This window comes from Lichenostomus cassidix, chromosome 21 (assembly GCF_008360975.1).
Source record: "Lichenostomus cassidix isolate B80296 chromosome 21, HeHo_3.0, whole genome shotgun sequence".
NCBI classification, from domain to species: Eukaryota; Metazoa; Chordata; class Aves; order Passeriformes; family Meliphagidae; genus Lichenostomus; species Lichenostomus cassidix.
This window is the reverse complement of record NC_139501.1, coordinates 1,940,144-1,964,033: the sequence shown is the minus strand read 5'-3', so window position 1 is coordinate 1,964,033 and position 23,890 is coordinate 1,940,144. Positions and strand designations below refer to the sequence as shown.

Below are 23,890 nucleotides of genomic sequence, written 5' to 3'. Positions count from 1 at the left end.
CACTTTGTGACACTTCTGCAGCCACTCAGGAGGATCAGCTGAGAGAAGAGGCCCTTGCCAGGCACTGCCAGATTATTCTTTCTTTAATCATCCCCACTCATTTTGCCCCAGTTCTCCAGCAGAGCTGGAAACAATCACCAGTGCCCAGTTAGAGACAGGAGGGAGGGGAGGGAACAGTGGAAGTGTCCCTGAAAACAGCCAAGTTACAGTGAAGCAACACCAGCAGAGAGAGCCCAAGGAACTGTCCAGAACATGTCATTTGGGCTATATTTCCATCTTATATTACCATGCAGCTCCTGCCAAATTAGCTGGAGAGTTATCCACAGAAAGGGAGCATTTGGAGTGTTGAACAGCCCAGGATGGGCTGGGGAGCTGCACATCCTCTCCTGGTATGTGCAGCAGGGCTGTCCAGCTTCCTTTCCATGGCCTCCCTGGGAGGAGGAATGCAGCATCCTTCCAATAAATGCTGTGTTGTGCTTGGCTCTGGGAGATGATCTTCTCCGTCTCAGCTCGGCCTGACAGATGGTTTGTGTTTGCACTGACCCAGCTGGGCATTCCGATCAGCGCTGAGACACCTTCCTGCAGCTTCACCTGGGCCATCAAATCATAAACCTGAGCAAAAAAATGGATTTTAGTGTCTTCTGAGGTGCTTCAGAATCAGGTCAGTGCTGTGGCTCTGAGCGTGGAGATGGTGCAGGGAAATTAAATCCATACGTAGTTGAATTTTGGAAAAAAAAGAAAAAAATTTAAATACATTTTTTTCTGTCCTACTCACTGTGCTCAGGGCTGGTTTGGGAGCTCTCAGGACAAAGCCCTGCCTGTGGGGATGGAGAGGAGGCAGAGTGAGGGATTCCCACATCTGTGGGCACAGTCCCTGCCTGGCACATGAACCCTGCAGGCTGCACAGCTGCTCAGGATCTCATCCAAAGCTCAGAGATGGAGCATGGCTCTGGACTCTCCAGGAAATTTAGGATCAGGGCAGCTTCACTCCTGGGAATGCCTAGCTGAGCTCTGCCAGGACACCCTGAGGTACAGCCTGAGCTCTCTGTCCTGCTGCTGACATTTCAGGTGAATTCATTTCCCCTTTGTTATTACAGTTCTCTGGAAAGCGAAATACCAAATTAAATGCATTTTTTGCTTTATGGGAAGGCTGTAGCAAATAAGGCTGTAGCAAATAACTCTGTTTTTTTGGTTTTGGTTTTTTTTTTGCAGGGACAGCAATGGGAATGGTTCATTACAATACCTGCAGCCCTGCCAGGCTGAAAAATCCTTTCCTTGTACAAGCAGTTGGATCAGACAGCAGGTGAGCAAAAGGAACAGCAGCTCGTATCAAATATCTGTACCCAGTGAGCAGACAGTGCCCTCAGGCAAAACCTTGTTATCCAAGATCTCCCTTGTGTGGAACAGAACTTTCTTGTTTTTCTTCAGACTTGTCAGAAAATGTCAACTCCTTTTGCTCCTTTTTTTTTTGTTTTTTCCTTTTCTGCAGCTCGCTTTCCCCTGGTTTTTCCTCTGGGTGGTATCAGAGCACGAAGGTGGAAAAACAAATCCTCAGGAAGAAAACAAAACCTGCATTTTACCTTCCAGCTCTACCAGGCGTGGAACAAGAGGTGGTTCTGCTGCAGGCAGCGCTTTGAGACAGAGCAAACTCCCCGGGAGGGATTGGGCATGAACTTTATTTCTACAGATCATCGGGAATGGTTCTGCTGGGGAGACAGGGGAACAACACCCAGCAGCACTCTGACCCCACTAAAACACCACAGAGGGGTGGAAAGGATGGAGCTGGATTACCTCCTCACTAAAAACACCACAGAAAATTTGACAGAATGGAGCTGGATTCCCTCCCCACTGGAAACACCACAGAGAATTTGGAAGGACGAAGCTGCCATGCCCTCCCCACCCCTGTCCCATGCTCTTCTCACTCTGTGGCATTTTTGTTGAGCTGAGTGACACCAAAATCCAGAAGGGCAGCTCCACAGAGGCAAGGATGAGGAGGGACAGGGCAGGGAGGGAACACTGGGGTGCTGTGGGGTCACAGCACACCTTGATCTGAGTGCTGTGGGTCACACCACACCTTGAGCTGGGTGTTGTGAGGTCACACCACCTCGAGCTGGGTGCTGGGTGTCACACCACACCTCGAGCTGGGTGTTGTGGGATCACACCACACCTTGAGCTGGGTGCTGGGTGTCACACCACACCTCAAGCTGGGTGCTGGGTGTCACACCAAACCTGATCTGAGTGCTGTGGGGTCACACCACACCTTGATCTGAGTGCTGTGGGGTCACACCAAACCTTGATCTGGGTGCTGTGGGGTCACACCACACCTCAAGCTGGGTGCTGCGGGGTCACACCACACCTCGAGCTGAGTGCTGTGGGATCACACCACACCTTGATCTGGGTGCTGTAGGTCACACCACACCTTGATCTGGCTGCTGTGGGGTCACACCACACCTCGAGCTGGGTGCTGTAGGTCACACCACCTCGAGCTGGGTGCTGTGGGTCACACCAAACCTTGATCTGGGTGCTGTGGGGTCACACCACACCTCGAGCTGGGTGCTGTGGGTCACACCACACCTTGATCTGGGTCCTGTGGGTCACACCACCTCGAGCTGGGTGCTGTGGGGTCACACCACACCTCAATCTGAGTGCTGTGGGGTCACATCACACCTTGATCTGGGTGTTGTGGGGTCACACCACACCTCGAGCTGGCTGCTGTGGGGTCACACCCAGGCCCTGAGCTGGCTGTTGCAGCCCCTGGCACAGCACCCAGCCCTGTCCCCAGGGCAGCAGCAGCCCCCCTTGTAGACAGCCAGGCTGTAGGGCTGGAAGCACATGAGCAGCCGCAGGCGCCGCGCCAGGCTGCAGTAGATGGCCATGGCCACCACGATCAGAGGGGACATGATGACAAAGCCCAGGATGATGAGGGCAGAGGAGCTGTTGTCGTCCAAGATGCTCTTGCAGTAGCTGGCAGAGGAGTGCAGCACCTGGGGGGAGAGTCAGGAAAAGAATTATTAAAATGGAAAAGAGCTCCAAGCATCCCAGTATTAACTCACTCTGCCACTGCTGCCTTTTGCTGGGCTTAGAATTATGAGGCAGGCATGGTTAAAGGGATAAAAGGGTTTTACTTTGGTATTTTAATAGGATTTTAGGTGCACAGCTCTTCAAGGAGCTGTGTGCCAAGTGTGCCAAGATGCACACTCTGTGTAACACATACATGATTTTTATAGAGTTTGGGAATTAGCATATCTGTCTGGGATTCCCCAATAAGAAGCTTAATAAATGAAGTAATATTTTCTCATTTTAAAGAATCTCTTTTCCAGATGAGGCTAGAGCCCAATTTACAAAATATGTTCCAGGGAGAAGGTTGAAACCTCAAGTTTTTGATAGTGTGGAGCTCACCAGCCTCTCACTGTGAATGTTTGGTTTTTCTGCCTTGCAGAGCCCCAAAACTAAGCTAGAATATCAGAGTACAAAAATTCCAAACATGTAGGTTAAGGGTTCGGGGGATACAGAGGATTTATAAAAGGCATAAAAAATATATTAAATGGTATGTAAAAAATATAAAAGTGTATATGAAAAGAAAAGGCAAAAATCCTCAGGCATTACCAGGGCTACCCTAAATTCTGGCACTGACAGCAATGGCCAAAGTACCCTTGAGTTTCCAATGTTTTCATGGAAAAAGACATCTCCTCCCTCTCCCCCTGCACTCCTCAGGTACACTCTGTGACTGACATCACATTCTCAATCAAAGCTTTCAATTTTCCCAGCAGCCCTGAGAGACAAGAGAGCTGCACGCTGAGATCCTGGAGTGAGAAACACTCATCTTTATTAAATCATCAAATGGCATCTGATAGGCAGGAATCAAATCAAAAGGCCTCCTGGTGCCACGTCAGTGTGGGTGGCACAACACGGGGAATAACAAAATAAATCAAAATTTTGATTAAATAAATAAAGAAAAATAAAGAAATGTGTTAGATTCTGCAGACAGAGGTTGGTCATTCCAGAGCTGCTGGACATCCTCCAGACCCCTTTGTGTTCTGCTCTCTGTGTACACTAATTTCTGCCTCTGAGCATCTCTTTGCCCTGAAAAAGCTGCCAGGAAAGTCCATTTGCAAAGCAAAGCCCAACTGGACGTCACTGAGGGGTTTTTAAAACCTCCCTTTCCCGCTGGCAGCAGCAGAGCTGAGCTGAGCACTCAGTTGTTCTGCACTGACAAATGCTGCAGGCAACCCCCAGACTTTATTCCTTAAAAGAAACACAGCCCATCACCCCTAAAAACCAACAATAAATCCACCTAATGGAATTTTGTGCAGAAATCAGCCCCAGGCTGCTGGGGAGGGAGCTGAAAAGCTGTGGCCCAAAGACAGGGGACTGCTCTGGTGAAGCCACAAGCCCTTGCTATGATTGGATTGAAGGAAAGTCTGTGCTAAAAGGGCTTCCAGCAGCTCAGGGGTTTTCATTTCTGGTCCACTTGGCTGCACTCAAAAACCTTCTGCATCTCCTCAGAGCCTTTGACTGTGCATGCAGAGGAGAAATTGAGGTTTTCCGAGGTGAGGGAAGCTGGAAGGGGCAATTCTGGGAGGTTTTTTTCCCCATTTTCAGTCCAATTTGCAGTTCATGTTTATGGCTTATGAAACGGGAATATTGAGCTGGTCTAACAGTCTGTGCCTGCAAGGAAAACAGGGAATTGCTTTGGCACAGCCACGTTTAGGCAAGTGATCCCAAAAGTATTTAAAGGAATGAAGCAAGAAGAGATTTGTGAGGAAGGAAATAATGCAATCCAGGGGAGAGCAAACGGAGCCTGGATGATCAAAGGAGGCTCATTTTTGGTGTGAGGAATGCACAGAATGCTTGGGAACAGGAATGTTAGATTGGCATGAGAAGGGGATTTTATATTCTGTCAGACTTCACTAATCCTACCATTAGGCAGATCCTAATGGATCTTAAATTTACTCAAACACAAAGCAGCAAACCCCACCAGAGCCCAGGCAGGGCTGTGAGCTCTGGAGTGCAGGTTGGCAGCTCTGAGTGACAGAAATCCCAGGGGAGGGAGAAACATTGTGAAATTCAGATGCAAAGAGCAGCTCCATCAGGGCAGGGAGTGTGTTCACCTCACCTGGCACCCCTGCTCAGCACTTCCGTGGGGACACAACTTTATTGCCCAACCGAGCTGCCATTTCCCACAATTCCTATTCTTGTCAGCCCAGATTTTCACATGCCAACCCTCAGGGAAAAAATCTGTTTCCTCAGGGAAACAAAGCCAAAATTTGCCAGGTCTTGCCTGGCCTTTGCAGCTCAGAGGATCCCTCAGGTGTGGCAGCAGCCAAGGGCAGTGAGGCACTTACCTGGGAGTGGCACTGGAAGCCAAAGTAAACCACCACGATGGTGGGGAGCAGCACGATGGTGAAGATGACAAACATCAGGAGCAAATTCAGGAGGAAGACCAGGCAGTTCATGGTTGCTATCACCAGGGTCCAGGCCAGGCAGCAGCAGGGGCTGCGGGGCTCCCTGGGCAGGAGCTGCTGGTCCATGTCGTACGGGGGCAGCCTGGGGATCATCCGAGACTTTTCCGACAGGATTTCTGCTCCAAAGTCCTCAGGGTCCTGGCCAGACATCCTTCAAGAAGATCCACCAACTCACACTCTTATCCAAAAGGGTTTCCTTGCTTTTGGTACAGCGGAGCTGAGGAGGAATTCGCAAAGGTTTCTTCTGCCTCTTCCACACGTGGCCAAGAGCTTTTAACCAGAGATCATGGTGGAGCAAGGAAGGAAAGATCTCTCTGGGCCACACCAGGACCTGCTCAGCACAGCTGGTTTCCTTCAGGTGCTTTCCCAGCCTCAGTCCCAAAGCAGATCTGGCTGCTGGAGGTTCAGCAGTAGCTTTTATTTTGGTTTAGAATCCAGAGTCCCACGGAATTGGTTGTTGGGTGGTGATTCCAGGAGGTCCCCAAAGGGTTGCTGTGGTGGCTGTGATGGCTGCTCAGTGATTTTAGGATGTCACTCCACCATGGAACACAGCTGGGTGTGGAGAATATCAACCTCAGGCACTCCTTGTCTTCAAATCAGCTTTCCAAGCTCCTCACCCTGTACCCAAGCAAACATTCCTGCTCGAGTCTCACCCAAACAAGGCGATGAAGAAGGTGAAGAAGAGGAGCTGTTTCCCCTCTCTCAGGGAGCAGAGCGAGGTGGTGTCACTGCTCCCAGCTGCCTGCAGCCGCAGACACTCGGAGCTCAGCTTTGCAATGCTGCTCTGTTCACAGAACAGGAGCTGCTCTCAGCGCTGGCCAATCCTTCACAGCTGTGTCCCCACGATGGAACACACAAGAGCCACACTCCAAACAATCCATCCCCAGGTCAAGATGGTCCCTCTCCAACCTCAGTTATTCTGCCTCTGATTCGTTTTCTGAAATTCCTCTCCAGATTAAAAAAAAAAAAAAAATTTGGAGAAGTTGATGATAATCACTCAGAAATCATCTGTCCTCTGCAGTCATCTGTGACTGTTTGCAGAATATATATTGATATTCTCGTAGCGAAGGCACAGCAATTATCAGTTATTTCATCTGCCTCATGTCATCAATATTCTTTAAGAATTTCAGTGACATCCCCATGCCTGTGTAGCCTCCAAGATACAGTCACAGTAATAAGAGATATTAAAAAAATACTGAGGGAAACAACCTTTAAAACAGACATCAGGGTATGACAAGTCCATTTTCACCATGTTCCTTCCCTAGCTCTCTCTGGATGACTCCCAGGGGAGTTTGCAGGGCAGCAGCCTCCTCTCAAACTGAAAAATGTGAAACCTCTTCTCAGATCTGTCCAGACATCCAGAGGGAAATAACTACTGGATCCATCCTGTTTTCAGCGCTGCACAGGCCAGAGACAGTGTTAATAATAAAGTCTGGATCTGTGCAGGAAACCATAAATGTGACAAGTGGCAGGGAGCTCTGTGAGTCTCGGTGTTTACTCTGCCTGTCTAAAATCTATTTAGATTTAAAGACATAATATTTTTCAAGCTCGATTTGTGCCTTTGAAGTGGAAAAAAGGATGAGTCACGCGAACAGAAGGAACCCAACCCAAAACTATAGGAAGAAGAATCAATTTTAGGCTTAAACCATGGAAAGATGAACTAAAACTCCTCCAGCTGGTTTTACCATCTGCTGGTGATGGCACAAGGGTGTGGTGAAATACAACTTAAGTGTTCATAGAAGTGCTGTAAATTCCAAGAAGCTTTGCTAAATCCACTAAAACTTTCCAAAGTTCTTTTGCTGTAATGAAAATATTTTTTTAACCTGTGGGAGGTCTGAAAATTGTGTTCTGTACATTTATTTCTCACATGTTCTAAGGATTCTTCTAATAACCAAGTGTGAGACAAACCTCAGTGATACAAAGAAATATTCCTAATTCTGTGAAATTTCCACATTCTTAATAAGTATTTGCCCAGAAGTAGGAAAGATATCTTGATGATGGGGCAGTTTATAAAAGGAGCATCATTGCTTTGAGATGCTGAAACTGGTGGTGATTAAAGAGCATCAGACAAATTCATCAGTTCTCTGACGCCAAGCACTGCTGCTCTGAAGGAATAATTTTCTGGCAGCACCATCTTGTGGTTAGCTGCAGTTCATAAATTTTCATTTTATGTCTCTCATTGTCTAACCCTAACCCTCAGAGGATGCTGTAAGACTTGTTACCCACTCTGGAACCCTTCAAAACAACATCAAATCTTCTCACATTGCCGGTTTAAGCACTGCTGGGGAAACACAGCCCAGCAGGGGATGTGTTAAAATCTGCTCCAAATCCCTCACTGGGCTATGGGAATGCACAGTTCCTTTTTCACGGGGAATTTTGGCTGCAGCTCTGTGGTACAACCCCGTCCTACAACCCCATCACACCGCGTGTGGCTGCTCCCAGGTGGGTTTGGGCTGCTTTGGGTCACTTCATGCAGGTAATGATGGTGCCGTGGTGACTTGAAAGGGATCGAGTAAAGATTCTTCCCTCGGAAGAATGGTGACCTGAGGGAATGGCTGGAGCTGTGTCAGGGCAGGTTTAGGTTGGATTTTAGGGATTCTTCCCTCAGAGGGTGGTGGAGCACTGCCCAGGCTCCCCAAGGGATGGTGACATTCCCAAATCTGCCAGAGCTGCAGGAGCGTTTGGACAATGCTCTGAGGAATGCACAGGGTGGGATTGTTGGGGTGTGCAGGGCCAGGGCTTGGACTGGACGATCCTGTGGGTCCTTCCAGCTCAGGATATTCCATGATTCCATGGCTATTCCCAGGCTGGCGCGGAGGATGTCCAGCACAGGGAGCAGCCACTGGACTGCGGGGACAGGGAGCTGGGGAGGGCGGAAAGGCCGGGGAAGGACCGGGAAAAGGACCGGGAGAGAACCGGGGAAAAAGGGCTGGGGAAGAACCGGGGGAAGGGCTGGGGAAAGGGCTGGGGACAGGGGAAGGACGGAAGGAAGGGCAAAGGGAAGATCGGGAGAAAGGGGAAGGACTGGGGGAAGAACCGGAGGAAGAAAAGGCCGGGAAAAGGGCTGGAGGAGAGCCGGGAAAGGACAGGAGGAAAGATCGGGGGCAGGACCGGGGGAAGGACCCGGGGAGGATCAGAAGGACCAGGGGAAGGACCGCAGGAAGGAAAGACCGCGGGAAGGACGGAAGGAAGGACTGGGAAGGCTCGAGGGAAGGATCAGAGGAAGGATCAGGAAAAGGGTTGGGGACAGAGGAAGGACGGAAGGAAGGACAAAGGGAAGATCGGGAGAAAGGGGAAGGACTGGGGAAAGGACCGCAGGAAGGAAAGACCGCGGGAAGGACGGAAGGAAGGACTGGGAAGACTCCAGGGAAGGATCAGAGGAAAGACCAGGAGTAGAACCGGGGGAAGGAGCGGAAAGGCTCCAGAGAAGGCTCAGTGGAAGGAGCGGAGGCAGGACCGGGGGCAGGTCCGGGGGCAGAGCCAGCAGGCAGTGCCCGCCCCGGAAGGCGCCGTGCCGGAGCCATGGTGGTGCTGAGCGCGGCGCGCTGGGTGCGCAGCCGCCTCACCGACCGCTTCTGGAGGGTGCAGGAGGTGCTCAAGTACGCGCGGGTGAGTGCCATGTCCCCGGGCCACCCCCTGCCCTGTCCCCGCGTCCCCCCGCCCTGCCGCCTGTGCCCCTTGCAGCGTCCCGAAGCTGCGGCTGCCCCAGCCCTGGGCGCTTGGATCAGCCTGGCGTGGTGGGATTGTCCTTTCCCAAGGCAGAGGGTGGGACTGGGTGGTCTTCAGGGTCGCTCTGTGATGCTGTGGTTGGCTCACGGCGGTTCAGCATGTTCTGAATGGAAATGGGTTTGTGTTGAATGACATCCGGAGCTCTGACAGCACGTGTGCGCCTGGGGATGGGCAGGGAGAGCAGGAGGAGCCCGAGAAGGAAGCATCCAGCCTGCAAATACAGCGTGCTGGAGGCTGTGCAGATTTTGGAGTGTTTGTTTGTTTGTTTGACTGGGCGAAGAGGCTGGGAGAACAATTAGCCTTGTTGTCAAGTGCGTTTTGAAATGTGATTTCAGCTGAAGTTCGAGCTCCTGTACCGAGGCTGGGGAAGAACCTTTCTCAAGGGCATCCTGGGCAGCACATCTCGTTGTACTATTGGGATAGAAAATATTGAAAGAAGTGAGAATATCTTGGTTTTGCAGCACCTAAGCTGCCTACCATACCAGTTATTTCTGATGCAGCACTGTTGGCATTCTCCTGTGTCACGTTAGATGGATGTCAGTAAACAAATTTCATTATTTTTTCTGTTTGGGCAGCTTTTTGGCAAACCAGAGGCCCCTGCCCCATCCCTGCATTCATACAGATGCGACTGAGGGAATGAGAATAAATGTTTGAAGTCAGGGTCGGGTGAAAGCACTGCCCATGATTTTGTGGTTGCCTTTCCTACAGAGCCACAGCCCAAAGTGAGGTCTGGTTTTGCATCTGTTGGACTGAGATTTTCCAGGCTTTTTCAGGTTTCCCATGCTTTAAAACAAGGAGAGAATATTTTTATTATGTGCCAACCAAAGGTTTAGGAGGTGCTTGTGAAAAGTTCAGTGATCTTTGCTATGGAGAGAGCTGTGAAATGCAGATGTGCCTCATTAGTGTTGCTGAAGGGTTGGGCAGCTTTAAATAGAGTTAAATGAGAACATCTTGCTTTTTTTCCCAGCATTTTCGTGGGAGGAAGAACCGCTGCTACACGCTGGCAGTGAGGAGTGTCCGCAGGGCTTTCGTGAGATCCACCAAGGCCAGGAGGGAGAAGAAGAGATTCCTGAGAGCGGTAAAGAGCAAAATGTGGGGTGGAAACATCCAAATGGGAGCAAAGCAGGAGAATAGCTGCTTTTCATGATCCTTTCTAGCTCAGGATATTCTGTGATCCTATGAAAATGTTATATTTAGTAAGTGTGAGCAGACCAGCATGGCAAAAGGTTTGCTTTGAAAGTGTTTTATCATGTAATATATTCATTTTTACACCTTCAGCTCTGGATCACAAGGATTGAAGCAGCCTCCCTTGAACATGGTTTGAAGTATCCTGCCTTCATAAGCAACCTGGTCAAAGTAAGGATGTGGCTTGGAGAATAATTACTTACTAATTGTAGTGATGAAAGGCTTTCTGCTTGTGAAAGCAGTTCCATTCACTTCAGGAACTAAGTTCTGCCCTAAACTTGTTTTTCTTCCCTCCCTGTATGGATTATCCCCTTTTATCCTGGTGAACATTATGGCTCTACCTCATGTTCTGTCCCCAGAACTTCTATTCAGTATCTTAAGAATGAGACTCATAAAATGCTTTTTTTTTGTTGGCATTCAGTGATAGCTGCTTTTTCTTTTACTTCAAGAAATTAAAAAATAGAAAGCTTGGATTAGCAAAAAACCCAAAAACCTGAGAAATCCTTTTCACTACCTTTGTGATTTGGTGAGCATGGACAGTGCAGAGACTTGGTGCCATTGTCCCTGGTTTTTAAACACGCTGGGAATTGTTTTCAATTTCAATTCGGTTGAATTGTTCAATTCTGTTTTAATTAATTTGAGTTGAAACGAATGCCATGGATTAACCTGGAGCACCTTGAGCAAAATAAGAGCTGCTTCTTCAGCTCTTGGTTTCTACTAGAAAAACCTAAGAGAAAGTCAGTAAATAATTTTTGCACAGTGAATTCATGAGACATCCATGGCCAAGTAGTGTCTGAGACATTTTAACAGCTCCAGAATTGCACAGGGTAGAAAAAAGTTAATCTGCTTTAAGACATAGGGATCTTAAGACCTTAAGGTCATTAGGAGTGTTTAACTATACTTAATAAAATGTTTACATAAACAGCAAAGAGTGTTTATTATATTATATAAAGAGTGGTTTAAGCATTGCAGTGTTGTTCCTAAAAATCACAGTCCTTAACCACCAAATTTTCTTGCCTTTAGTCCCAGGTGGAGCTGAACAGGAAAGTCCTGGCTGACTTGGCTATTTATGAGCCAAAGACATTCAAGTCCCTGGCTGCTTTAGCCCAGAGGAGGAGACAGGAAGGCTTCCTGGCTGCCCTGGGAGATGGAAAAGAACCAGAGGGAATATTTTCACGTATTGTGCAGCAGCACTACTTATAGCAGAGTCTGTATATATGTGTTGTAAACAGGGGTTGGGTTGTGAAGCAAACCTGACGTGGGACTGATACTGAGATGGAAAATGTGGAACAAATCCTCTAAGGATCATGTGGGTGTGAAGGTTCTCCTTGGTGGCTTTTTCCCTGTGTTGTTGTCACTGGAACCTGTTAAATTAAAAGCACAGTTCAAGGTTAGCAGTCTGGCCGTACTATGATGTAATAAAGATTTTTTTTTGGTAACTGCCACTAGAAAAAAGAATATTGTGTGGTGAATTCTGGTACTGAATGGGGAAGACCCAGCTGGGATGGAAGATGTTGACTCTCAAATGTGGACCTTGGGTGTTAAGGACACATGTAGTTTATACTTTTAAGGACTTAGTAAAGACATTTTTATTGATAACTATTGTGGGGAAGTAATGTGAGTGGATTTTGGCATAGCATTGGGAAAATACAGCCAGGGTATTGAGGGAAGGCAGGGTGTTGACCCTCACACACAGCCCCTGAATTAAGGACACATATAAGAACTTAATAAAGATATTTTTTTGTAATTGTGGGGAAACAATGTGTGTGGTGAAACTCAGGCACTACATGGGGATAACCCAGGTGGGTGGAGGGTGATGTCGGCCCCTCACACATGAACCTGGCAGCCCTCAAGTCATGGATAAACATAGTTTGTTCTCTTACAGACTTAACAAAGCCATCTATCTCGGTAAGCGCTGGCTGCCAGCCCCTCTCAGGTCGCGTCCCAGGGCAAACCCGGCTCTGAGGGGGCTGAAGGCTCTGAGACCTCTGAGGGTGCTGGGGAAGCTGAGGGCTCTGGGGGTGCTGAGGGGCACTGAAGGAGCTGAGGGGCACTGAGGGCTCTGAGGGGGCTGAGGGCTGTGAGAGCTTTGAGGGCACTGAAGGAGCTGAGAGCTCTGAGGACGCTGAGGGGGCTGAGGGCTGTGAGAGCTTTGAGGGCACTGAAGGAGCTGAGGGCTGTGAGGACGCTGAGGGAGCTGAGGGCTGTGAGGGAGCTAAGGGCTCTGAGGGGCACTGAGGGCTCTGAGGAAGCTGAGGGAGCTGAAGGCTCTGAGGGCGCTGAGGGGCACTAAAGGAGCTGAGGGAGCTGAAGGCTCTGAGGGCACTGAGGGGCACTGAGGGGCGCTAAAGGAGCTGAGGGGCACTGAGGGCTGCGAGGACACTGAGGGTGTCACCGCCCCGCCCTGCCCGGGTTCTCGGCAGCTGCGTCACCGCGCCGCGCGCGGCCCGGGCGGCGTCCTGCGTCACGGCCTCCCGACCAATCAGCGGCCGCGGTCCCGCCGCGCTCCACCAATGGGCGTGGGGCGGATGCGGGGGGGGAAGGAGAAGGAGCGCGGAGCCAGCGAGGCGGCGGCGGCACAAAATGGCGGCGGCAGGCGGAGGCCCCGCGGGCCCTCAGGCGGCCGGCGCGGCTCCCGCCCCGGTACCGGGCCCAGGCGCCGTGCTGATCGGCGACCGGCTCTACTCGGGCGTGCTGATCACGCTGGAGAACTGCCTGCTGCCCGAGCACACGCTGCGCTTCACGCCGTCCATGAGCAGCGGCCTCGACCCGGACACCGAGACCGAGCTGCGCGTCACCGGCTGCGAGCTCATCCAGGCGGCCGGGATCCTGCTGCGGCTGCCGCAGGTAGGGCTGGGGGCAGGCGGGGAGGCGGCTGGGGCCGGGACTGAGCCGGGCCCTTCTTTGTGCGGGCCTCGGTCTCTCGTTACCGGCCGGGCAGGCCCCGGGTCGCCTCGCAGTTACCGGCCGGGCAGGCCGCGGGGCCGCCCGCTGCTCGGGGGTCGCTCGGGGGTCGCTCGGGGGTCGTTCGGCCCTTTGCGGCCTTCTCCGGCCCCGGCTGCAGGAAGCGGGTGATGTCAGCGCCTTCCTGCGCCGCCCCCGCCGCCTCCGGGTGACGAGCGGGGATTGTGCAAAGGAGGATTTGTTAATTCTCCTTTCGGAGCCGTGGTGACCTCAGGGAGGTTTTGTTTCCAGGACGACTGAAGTGCAAACACTCTCGTTGCTCTCTGAGTGTAAAACTTTCCACGCACCTTCTAACTACCGAGTCTCAGCTATTGAAATATATGCAAATCGTGACGTTATTAGATTCTTCCTCTTTCCACGCCCAAACGGCTAATTGTTTTCCTGGCGTACTTTCATGGCTTTCAGTTTTATTGGATTTTTGGTTGGTTTTTTTCCCCCTTTTGTTTACTGTTAATCAATTTGGAGCTTATTTTCACGTTTTTCGTAAAAGGAATTTGGAATTTAATGTATGTGTTTGACTTGTAGGTAGTATTTATAGTGCTGCTAACATTTTGGATAGCTTAATTAGTTATTTAAGTAGCAGTTCTAGAGGTTTTTTTTAGTACCATTGAACTTCCTCCCATGCTTAGTTAGTATTCTGGGTCTTAAGTCTATTGAAATTCCCCTTTGGAACTGGTAATTTTGTTCATGCCTGTTGCTGTTATCCCTTTTTTTTAGGTGGCTATGGCTACAGGACAGGTGCTATTCCAGCGGTTTTTTTATACCAAGTCTTTTGTGAAGCATTCCATGGAGGTAAGAAGGCATTAAATGACATTTGTAGCTATATTTATCTTCTGATCTCTTTTGGCAAGTTGTCACCTGAGATGGGATCAGTGTTAGGAACTAACCTGGAGGTTGTGATTATAGATCAAAGTTTATAAGGCTATATCATAGTGATTTTTGTTAAATATTTTGTATTTCTTTGTTTTACTGCAGTTGTTTTCTTGTTATCCCTCCTTAACCTGTTGGAGGAGCTCACTTCCTGAACTGGAACTGATATAATATATAAAATACTCTATTTTATGCTCATTTTTCAGCATGTGTCCATGGCCTGTGTCCATCTGGCATCCAAAATTGAGGAAGCCCCCCGACGCATTCGGGATGTGATCAATGTGTTCCATCGCCTCAGACACCTGAGGGAGAAAAAGTAAGCTAAAAACTCAGAATAATCTGAAATACCTGTGGTATGTTTTAATTATTAAGCTTCATGATGGTATAAATCCCTGTTTCATCAATCTGGGAATATCTTGAAGGAATCTCATTAAGCAATTTGTCCCATTTTGGTAAATAAATGGTTTTTTTCACGTTATAAATAATGATATTTTTTATTTTCACATAATCCAGCCAGCAAATTAGTCTCTTTTAGTGTTAAGATGATCATCTCCTTGTCTTGCAGAAAACCTGTGCCTCTAATATTGGATCAAGAATATGTGAACTTGAAGAATCAAATAATTAAGGCAGAAAGGAGAGTGTTGAAGGAGTTGGGATTTTGTGTTCACGTGAAGCACCCACATAAGGTTTGTACTGCCTAAATTCACTTCGTGGCCACTGTTTCATGCTCTGTAAATGCTTTGAGGAGGCTGCATGGAAGCTCTGTGGACTGTTCATGACAATTAGCTAACTCAGTGAGATTTAGCTTCTTACCATCCTGATGTTTTCTTTCTCATTTAAGAGACTCTTACTAATTGGTCTTGTATCACTGCTGAGTGACGGCGAGGTGGATGCAGGTGCTCAGCATTCCTCGAAGTCAAATTGGATCAGTAGGTAGCTTTGGTGGTAGAAAACATCACCTTGACATAGAGCCCTAAGCAGGAAGGAGTTTGGAGGTTGTGATGATCACTGCTTGTGGAAACGTGCTGAGGTATTAAAGCCAAAGTTTAGTGTTTGTGTGTGTTAAAACCAGCCCCAGGTGGGAAGGGCTTGGCCAGAAATGAGACAAGTCTGGATATAAAAGTATCAAGTGTCAGAGTAGGAGGATACTTGGGAGATACAATTGTCTCAAATGTTTAAATTGTGCCCTGAGTGTGGTGAAAGAACTTCCTACTTCTGTGCCGGCAGAGTTGGGATTTTGCTCTTCTGTTGAAAAAAACTTGTGTTCAGAGCCTTCTTTTTGAGCCTACTTAACATTCAGAAGTTTCTCTTGTTATCCACCCCAGAGGGCAGCTGTAGTTGTTTGTTGATTGGTGTGAATTTTGAATTATTCTTCCTCTCCAGCCTCGTTTTCCTTCCAAACTGAAGGAAAAACCCTCAGAACTGAACAAACCATGGCACAGTATTAGGTCTGTTCCCTACAAACACTGCCTCATTCCCTCACTGCTGATTGCAGTGAGCAGCTTTTCCTCCCAGGTTGCAGCTAAAAGGATTTGTGAGCTGTGTAGGAGAACAAAACCAATCAACAAAACCCCTAAATCAAACCCAGGTGAAGGCAAAACCTGGCTGAGCAGCAGGATGGAAGGGCTTGGAAGATGGAGAGCTAGGCAGGTCAGAGCTGGTGCAGAAGCTGTGTGGATAAACACTGGGGATGGTGCAAAAACACTTCATGTGGAGTGTTTTAGGCCTTGAAAGAGGATAACAGATGCCTCATGGATGTCCCTCTGAAATAAGGAGGTGGCTCTCCAGATGCTTGTTAATAACTCAATAACCCATATCTTCCAGATAATCGTTATGTACCTTCAGGTATTAGAATGTGAACGTAACCAACACCTGGTCCAGACCTCATGGTAAGTTGATTTTCTTTGTTCTAAGAGACCAGAAGGGGCAGTAGCAGAAATATGTCACTTGAGGCACTGGGCAGCATTGCTCAGCAGTGCTTGGGGCCACACCAGACAGCTCCACTGTCCCTGGTGTGCCCCAAACTACTTCCCAAATGTTGATCGACCTCTTAAGTTAGAGGTGCTGTTTTAATGGTAAGGTAGCTTTCCACCCTGCCTTCTCACTTCCCTCCTCTCTGCTCTCACTTTCCAGCTGAAGGGAAAAGGTTGGGTGGGTTAGAGTTGTTCCCTTGGGTTCTTGTTCTTCAGGGAGGTCTAGGTGTAGTTCAAGTCTGTTCCCAGTGGTGGGGAATGGCTTTTCTCAGGGCTTGAGCTTGATTGCCAGGTGTATCAAAATAGATAAATTTCTTTTATTTATGTGGATAATGCAAGATGTCAGCTTCTGAGGCTGGATAGATGGATAGCCTGGATTCATATTTGCCAAGAAATGTTCTCTGCCTTATTGCTCTCATTTAATAAATATTTGCTTGGGGGTGGGAAGCTTCTGTAAAATTCCACGTCTTAAACTTTTAACAATTAAATAGTGCTTTTAAACCATAATGCTTTTTAACAATACCAATGGTCTGAAAAAAAAAAAAAAACCCAAAAAACCTTTAGTGAATCCAAAGACCATATTTCTGCTGACTGAACTGTCTGGTACTGTGAGCTGTGTGTAGAGAACCAGTTTTGACTTTTCTTTTCTGTACTCTTTTGATCAAAGGGTAGCCTCTGAGGGTAAGTGACTAAGACTTCTCCTCTGCTGCCCATGGTGCAGGGATAGCTGCCGTCTTCAGTCAACCCAAAGCTCTCCAAAGAGAAGGCTGGCTCTAGACAGGTGGTATATACATGATAGTAGAGTAACTGGCCAACTGCTTCTTGTGCTTATATTTTTATTTTTACTGTGCATTTTTTGACTGTTTGTATCTTTGATAACCTGAGCGTTGAAGTTCTGAAAGGTTTTTTTTAATTTTTTTTTTAAATGTTCTATTTCTCTTAACTGTTAACGTGATATGTTCTTTATGTTATGATAAAGCAAATTAAGGTGGGGTTTGAGTCTTTAAAAGGGATTAATTAACACAAAAGGAAATGAATAGTTTCCATTTGTAAACTATTACACGTGTGAAGCTTGGAGACGAAATGTGATATTTAGAGACACTTCCCAGAAGCATTGCATGGAGCAGTGGAATGGGAGTTGTGGACTGCTCAGTGCCAGGAATCTGCTTGTTATGGAAGGAGGGGGAGGGAGGGAATTACCCCAGCTGGGAAAAGGGTCAGACTTTACCAAAACACATCTGTGTGCTCATGGTTGTTGCTTCCAGTACCCGAAAACTGGTGGGTATCCAGTATAACTGGGTTTTGAAATGTGCATTTTTACAGCATTACCTTTTTTCTTAAGCTATTGTGACAAGGATTCATTCCCTCCTGTGTCTGACTGAGCCCACAGGGAAGATGTGCAGAGGCCAAACTTGGAAGCTGGCATGTTTTGCAAATTGGAAAACCAGAAAAAAAAAATTTACCTTCCAGATGTTTGAATTTACCTTCTTTTCATATCACTTCTTTAGCCAAAAGGTTTGTGCTCTCTTAGTGGGACGACAACAACAGGTTTAGAAGTTCCTTTCTCCCAGAAAGATGAGCTGATGGTTAATGTTGCTTCTCTGGGGTAAAGCAGTTGCTTTTTGTATAAATAAAAAGAGAGGACAGCTGGGGGAGGTGGGAGTTGGATACTCCTGGGATTCAAATTCCTCCTCTCTGTCCTTACAAACATTGCAAACATTGTGGTCTCAGCTTTGGATGTCTTGGGGGTCAGTGAATCCTTGTATACTGGGTACCCACATGGTTCATTACTACTTTAAAGTATTATTTTAAGGACTTCTGTTGTGTCTGGTTTTAGTTTTCCTCCATCTGATATTTTATTGACATATGTGCTCTCAAGTCTAGATCTTCTAAAGCACATCAGCTGACAGATTCACAGGAATTTACTTTGTGTATTTAAGATTTAACAGCATAATGCTTAAGTGTACTGACTGGACTATGTACAATATTTTGCAGTTTTCTCATTCTGTGAATATTCATTTTAAGCAACCTTACTGAAATGGGACAATTTGGAAACCTTATTTCATGTGCCAAGGAGGAGATCTGCCTGAATACTGACTGTTCTCCTGAACTGCCGTTCCCAAACACCCTGATTTCTCCTGTGGCTGACTTTTTGCATCAAAAAGAATTCTGTTCTGGATGGAAATGGACACCTGAAATCCCAGTGGAAGTTGATCTGTGCTGAAGAGGACTGCATTTCATGGGAGATCTGCTACAGGAGCTGCAGCTTTTACCAGATATCTGGTTCTGCCCTATTGCAGGGGAACATGTGAACCTAAAATTCTATAACTGAGTATTTCTGACCACACTGTATGTTGTCTAATGAAAATAACTTGTTTATTGCATGAGAGCAGGCCAGTAGAGATCCAGCAGGAAAAGTGAAGTTAAAATTGGTTCTCTTGTCACCACTGAATTTTCAGCAGTCAGACTTTGTTTCTGTCACACGTCCCTCCCCTTGAGGGATTTATTTTAGTTATTTTTCTTTTTAGTAAAATCATTCAGCTTCTCTTTAGCTTTACAGGAGTATAATGTTGAAATCTAGTAACTGAATACAGAAAGAAATAGCCCTTGTAGAAGTAAAACCAAAAAAAAAAGAAACCCAAAGAGCTTTGCAGTGCCTTGCAACCTTCTGCTCTCCTGTCTTTCAGGAATTACATGAACGACAGCCTGAGAACAGATGTCTTTGTGAGGTTCCAGCCAGAAAGCATTGCCTGTGCATGCATTTACCTGGCAGCCAGGACACTGGAGGTGAGCCACACTTCCATGGATTTGGGGTTTTTTTTTAAACCTTCTAGCAGGAGCAGAAACGTGAGCTCTGTCCTTGTCTCCCTTTCAGATCCCACTCCCAAATCGCCCACATTGGTTTTTACTGTTTGGAGCAACGGAGGAAGAAATTCAAGAAATCTGCTTGAAAATCTTGCAGCTCTACACAAGGAAAAAGGTTTGTTGGTTTGGTTTTTTGTTGTTTTTTTTTTTTTTTTTAAGTTGGGAGTTCTCAGTTAAGGCTGCAGCTGAGAACAAGAGTTGGAAATCTTGACCCTGTTTGAAATCAGCTGCAAGTGAACAAAGAACAATCACTGTCTGGGATTCCTTAGGTTTTCATTCCCCTCCCTGAGAGTAACCAGGAAATTCAGTTCCCTGAGTGTTCTCACAAGCAGTGCTCCTGTGTTCACAGGTGGATTTATCTGATCTGGAAAGTAAAATAGAAAAGAAGAAACTGGCTATTGAAGAGGCAAAAGCACAAGCTAAAGGTCTGGTACCTGAGGGAGTCCCAAGCTTGGATAACACATCGGGATTTTCCCCTATCCCAAAAAATGGTAAATAGTGGATAACTCATTTTTAATAACTTTCACCTCTTTCATGTATATTTACCCTTTTGGGAAGCATTTACAAGTGTGGTTTGGGGTTTGCCGGGGACTTTTTTAGGCTGCCTTTTAGCACTACTCAACTGGCAGGGTTTGAATAGCATTGTAACTTTGTGATTTCTTGAATCAGATAAAAGCCAAAATCAAATTAGTCTGAAATTAAGACTAGTTTAAACCCATATAGTCCAGGGACTTGCTTTTATGTGGATTTGGCAATTAACTCAAATACTTGCCACTGGCATTTTATGCTAAAGCAATATTGAAGCAGATGTGCTCTGGCAGGGGTAACATTTTGGGATGTTGGTTGAAAATTTCCAGTCTGGTGCACATCTCACCTAGAAGACAGCATTTACCATCTTCCCCAGTTTACCTCACAAACAATACTGAATAATTGGCAAGGAAAGGAAGGTGATTTTCTGCCTCCTCTCGCAGTTCACTCCCCAGGGTTACTGCAACACTTTGGCAGAAATGTTTCAGATGAATTTCTGCCTTCTGTGAACTTGTTCAGATCTGCTTGTGGGTGGCTGTGTGTGTGCAGAGCACAGCTGTGAGCTCTGATTATTGCAGACACGGGGTGAGGTTCAGTCCTTTCAGGTACTTTCCAGAGAGGTAACAAAGGCTTCTTTTCCCAGAGTCTCCAAAAGAGGTTAAAGGAAATAAACCTTCACCGCTACCTGTGCAGGCAATGAAGAATGCAAAAAGGAAAACAGAGGGAGCCAAAAGAACCAGCTCCAACAGCCCAGTGAATGGGTAAGGTTTCCTAAGGAACCAGCTGATTTTCCTCCAGTGATCACTTGAAACAAAATAACTGAGTGCTCATTGTCTCTTGCAGTGTCCAGAAAGGAAGAGAGAGCAGAAGTCGAAGTGGAAGCAGAGATCAGAGTTACTCGAGGTCACCATCGAGGTCTGCATCCCCTAAGCACAGGTAGGGTGTGATTCCAGAGCCTCCCAGGCTCTTGATTCCCCAGGGCCAGACCTGGCAGCTCATCACCAAGAGGCTGTGAGGTGACCCAGCAGTGTGAGCTGCTTGTCAAACTCCAGAATAACTCCAAATATGGGTGTTTTACACAATTACTGGAACTGAAGCTGGAGAAAGGGATAAGAGTTCCTAAAAATCAGTATTTTTACAGTAAAAAAATATTTTAAAAAAAGTATTTTTACAGTAGCCAGATGTAAGTTTAGGACACAAGCTGAATTTTCATGGAGTACAGAACAGCACAATGCAAAATAAAGTTTTTGTAATTAAAAAAGTCATGTTTTCTCCCTTTTTTCCTAGGAAAAGCGAGAGCTACTCCACTTCCAGCGGCTCCAAATCGCACAGCCGCTCGCGGAGCCGCAGCGATTCCCCTCCGCGGCAGTTCAACCACAGCTCCGGCTACAAAGGCTCCAAGGTGAGGAGCTACAAGAAATCCAAAGACTACAAGTACTCTGCGCACAAAGCGCGCAAGTCGCGCAGCCGCAGCTCCTCGCGCTCCCGCAGCCGCTCCCGGGAGCGGAGCTCCGACCACTCGGGCAAGTACAAGAAGAAGAGCCACTACTACCGGAACCACCGGCATGAGCGCTCCCGGTCCTACGAGCGCGCCGGGCACCGCTACGAGAGAGAGCACCCGGGCCACAGCCGGCACCGCCGGTGAGCCCAGCCGGGGCTGCTGCCTGAGGGAGTGCCTGCCGGTGAGCCCGGCCGGGGCTGCTGCCTGAGGGAGTGCCTGTCGGTGAGCCCAGCCTGGCTGCTGGCCCAGGGAATGCCCTCTGGTGAGCCCAGCTGGGCTGCTGCCCCAGGGAATGCCTGCCGGTGAGCTCAGCCAGGCTGGTGCCTGAGGGAGTGCCCACTGCTGCCCCAGGGAGTGCCCTCTGGTGAGCCCAGCCGGGCTTCTGCCCCAGGGAATTCCTTGTGGTGAGCGGGTGAGCCCAGCCGGGCTTCTGCCCCAAGGAATGCCCTCTGGTGAGCCCAGCTGGGCTGCTTCCTGAGGGAATGCCCTGTGGTGAGCCCAGCCAGGCTGCTGCCCAAGGAATGCCCTCTGGTGAGCCCAGCCGGGCTGCTGCCCAGGGAATGCCCTCTGCTGCCCAGGGAATGCCCTCTGCTGCCCCAAGGAATGTCCTCTGGTGAGCCCAGCCTGGCTGCTGCCCCAGGGAATGCCCTCTGGCACAGCTGGTGAGGGTGAGCTGGGGCTGGTTCCCCAGGGAATTTCCTCTGGTGAGCAGGGGCTGCTTCCTGAGCAGGTCTGCTTCCCGAGGGAATTCTCTCTGGCACCACCGGTGAGCCCACCTGGGGCTGCTTCCTGAGGGAATATCCTCTGGTGAGCCTGGGCTGCTTCCTGAGCAGGGCTGATTCCCAAGGGAATGCCCTCCAGTCAGCCAGGGCTGCTTCCCAAGGGAATTTCCTCTGGCACAGCTGGTGAGCTGGGGCTGCTTCCCAAAGGAAATTCCCTGCAGAACCCTGGGTACAGCCAGCCCCACTGGTGAGCCAGGGGCTGCTTCCCTTGGGAATTCCCTCTGAGCAGGGGCTGTTTCCTGAGGGAATGCCCTCTGCTGAGCCAGGGCTGCTTCCCTTGGCACCTTGGGCACAGCCAGGCTGCTTCCCTCAGAATTCTGCCCATGGAGCTCCTTGCTTGTGCAGTAATGGGTTCATGTGGCTCCTGAGCCACCCCTTGTTTGAGTCGTGTTCTGCTGGCAGTTTGTGCTCATCCATGAATCCAAAGGAGAGGCTGACAGGGTGGGAATGATGTCAGGAGTGCCCTGTGCTGGGCTGTCACTGTCACCTGCTCACACTGGCTGCTCCTGTCCTGCTCTTCAGTGATTTCCATCCCCAGTGCAGTGCAGTGTTGTTTGGGATTTCCAGTCCTGCAGGCAGCAGCTCTGTGGCTCAGCCCTTGCAATGCTGTGCCCAGCAGTTCTTCCCTGTGGAACTGGAATGCTCCTAAAGCCCCCTGGGAGTGGTTTGGTGCTAACAACGCCCTCTTTTCATACTGGCTCCGTGATGTTGTACAGGTGGGAGGTGACTTTTTTTAGACCTGTTGCCTATATTAGGTTCTCCATGTGTATATATATATATTTTGCAGTGTTACAGTACAGTATGGGAAAATGGCCTTCCTAGCCTTTACACTTTACCCACGATGTAAATAAGCATTTGTTTAATACAGGTGAAGATATATACAGAAAATTCAAAACTTGAATTCTATCAAAAAGACTTGTGTAGAAAATTCTGATAAATGTGAAAGTATTTAGCTCTGTGCATTGAGAGTAGTATATTTTTATCTGTGCAATGCTGTGTGCAGGCCACCAGCTCAGAAGACATTTCCTATATATCCATTTGAAGTGGTTGGAAATTCTTTACTCAGGATCTTTGACACTCTGAAGAATTAGTAGTTTGTTGGTCTGCATGCTTGATGAACAGAGCATTTAAAAACCAATTAGCAGAGCCCCACAGCCCAGTAGTATCAGTTCTAGTGGTATATCTGAGCTGTTACTCTCATGCTCCCTAATTTCATTAAAGTATTTGATTTTCTATTACATTCACTTGATAGTAGTTTCTTATGAGCTTACACCACTTGTGCCTACTCATAAGGAAAGAAACTTGTGCAAAATGAAGAGATTTTTCAAATTGTAGTTGATTCAACACTTGGAATTAAATCCCCATTCCCTTAAAGCTAAGAATTTTGGGCACCTCTGCAGTCAATACCCAACATAACATCCCCTAACCCACCAAGATCTGAGATGGAAAATGCATTTTTGTCACTTCAGGAGGAGCTGGCAGGTCCCAGCTGAGTTTCCTGAGCAGTGTTGGCTCTGAGCCTTCTCACCTGGGCAAGGAGGAACAGCTGGGATTATATCAGGAAAATCCCATCCCTTGCTGTGTGGGCTTGGTGCCACTTCTTGGGAGGTGAAAATCTTGGAATTGCTGAACATCTGTGGTGGGTTTGGTGTGGGGAACTGCAGATTGGGACATTTGGGGGCAGTCAGTGCTGCTGCTGAGCACTGCAGACACCCCTTGGCTGCAGCTGGCACAAGACGACCTGAAATAAAAAACCCCACATGTTCCTGTGTGCTCAAACAGCTCTCAGCTCTGCAGGTGAGTTAGGACTTTGTTTTCTCAACCTCTGGTGACTCTACTGTAGCTCTCAATCATCAGAACCTCTCTCAGGTTGCTCTCTGATCTCTTTTTCTGGTGTTCACCTGCAATTCTTTCTTCTCTGAGAGATACTTTAGCCCTGGTCAGAGCTTTGAAGGGAGAGCTCTGAAACCTGACTTGTAGCAGACACTGCAGGCTTGGCCAGGTGAGGATCCTCATTCCTCAGGTAAA

At 48.1% G+C, this 23,890-nt stretch overlaps 3 protein-coding genes across 5 annotated transcripts; 2 read left to right on the top strand and 1 right to left on the bottom strand.

Moving 5' to 3' along the window:
• Window positions 1-244: 244 nt before the first annotated feature.
• TMEM278 (transmembrane protein 278) lies at window positions 245-7,034 on the bottom strand. 3 transcript variants are annotated; one of them, XR_014856137.1, is made up of 3 exons: window positions 5,346-7,034; window positions 2,420-2,984; window positions 245-2,388 (listed from the first exon to the last, which is right to left on the bottom strand). XR_014856137.1 is itself a non-coding variant. In XM_085079988.1 (2 exons), the coding sequence occupies exons 1-2, from the start codon at window positions 5,613-5,615 to the stop codon at window positions 2,721-2,723; spliced, it is 534 nt and encodes a 177-aa protein (XP_084936114.1). In that variant the 5' UTR covers window positions 5,616-7,034; the 3' UTR covers window positions 245-2,720. The 3 variants fall into 3 exon arrangements, 1 of the variants encoding a protein (XP_084936114.1); XR_014856136.1 differs by having other exon boundaries at window positions 245-2,543; window positions 2,604-2,984; XM_085079988.1 differs by having other exon boundaries at window positions 245-2,984.
• Window positions 7,035-8,768: 1,734 nt separating this feature from the next.
• On the top strand, window positions 8,769-11,837 carry MRPL20 (mitochondrial ribosomal protein L20). The gene is made up of 4 exons (XM_085079896.1): window positions 8,769-9,074; window positions 10,162-10,272; window positions 10,473-10,550; window positions 11,403-11,837. The coding sequence occupies exons 1-4, from the start codon at window positions 8,988-8,990 to the stop codon at window positions 11,580-11,582; spliced, it is 456 nt and encodes a 151-aa protein (XP_084936022.1). The 5' UTR covers window positions 8,769-8,987; the 3' UTR covers window positions 11,583-11,837.
• A 1,084-nt stretch (window positions 11,838-12,921) lies between these two features.
• On the top strand, window positions 12,922-21,473 carry CCNL2 (cyclin L2). The gene is made up of 11 exons (XM_085080124.1): window positions 12,922-13,226; window positions 14,061-14,135; window positions 14,420-14,529; window positions 14,779-14,899; window positions 16,038-16,102; window positions 18,874-18,973; window positions 19,062-19,166; window positions 19,401-19,542; window positions 20,223-20,340; window positions 20,423-20,515; window positions 20,867-21,473. Exons 1-11 carry the CDS (start codon window positions 12,963-12,965, stop codon window positions 21,222-21,224), a joined length of 1,551 nt encoding a protein of 516 aa, XP_084936250.1. The 5' UTR covers window positions 12,922-12,962; the 3' UTR covers window positions 21,225-21,473.
• The last annotated feature ends 2,417 nt before the right edge of the window (window positions 21,474-23,890 follow it).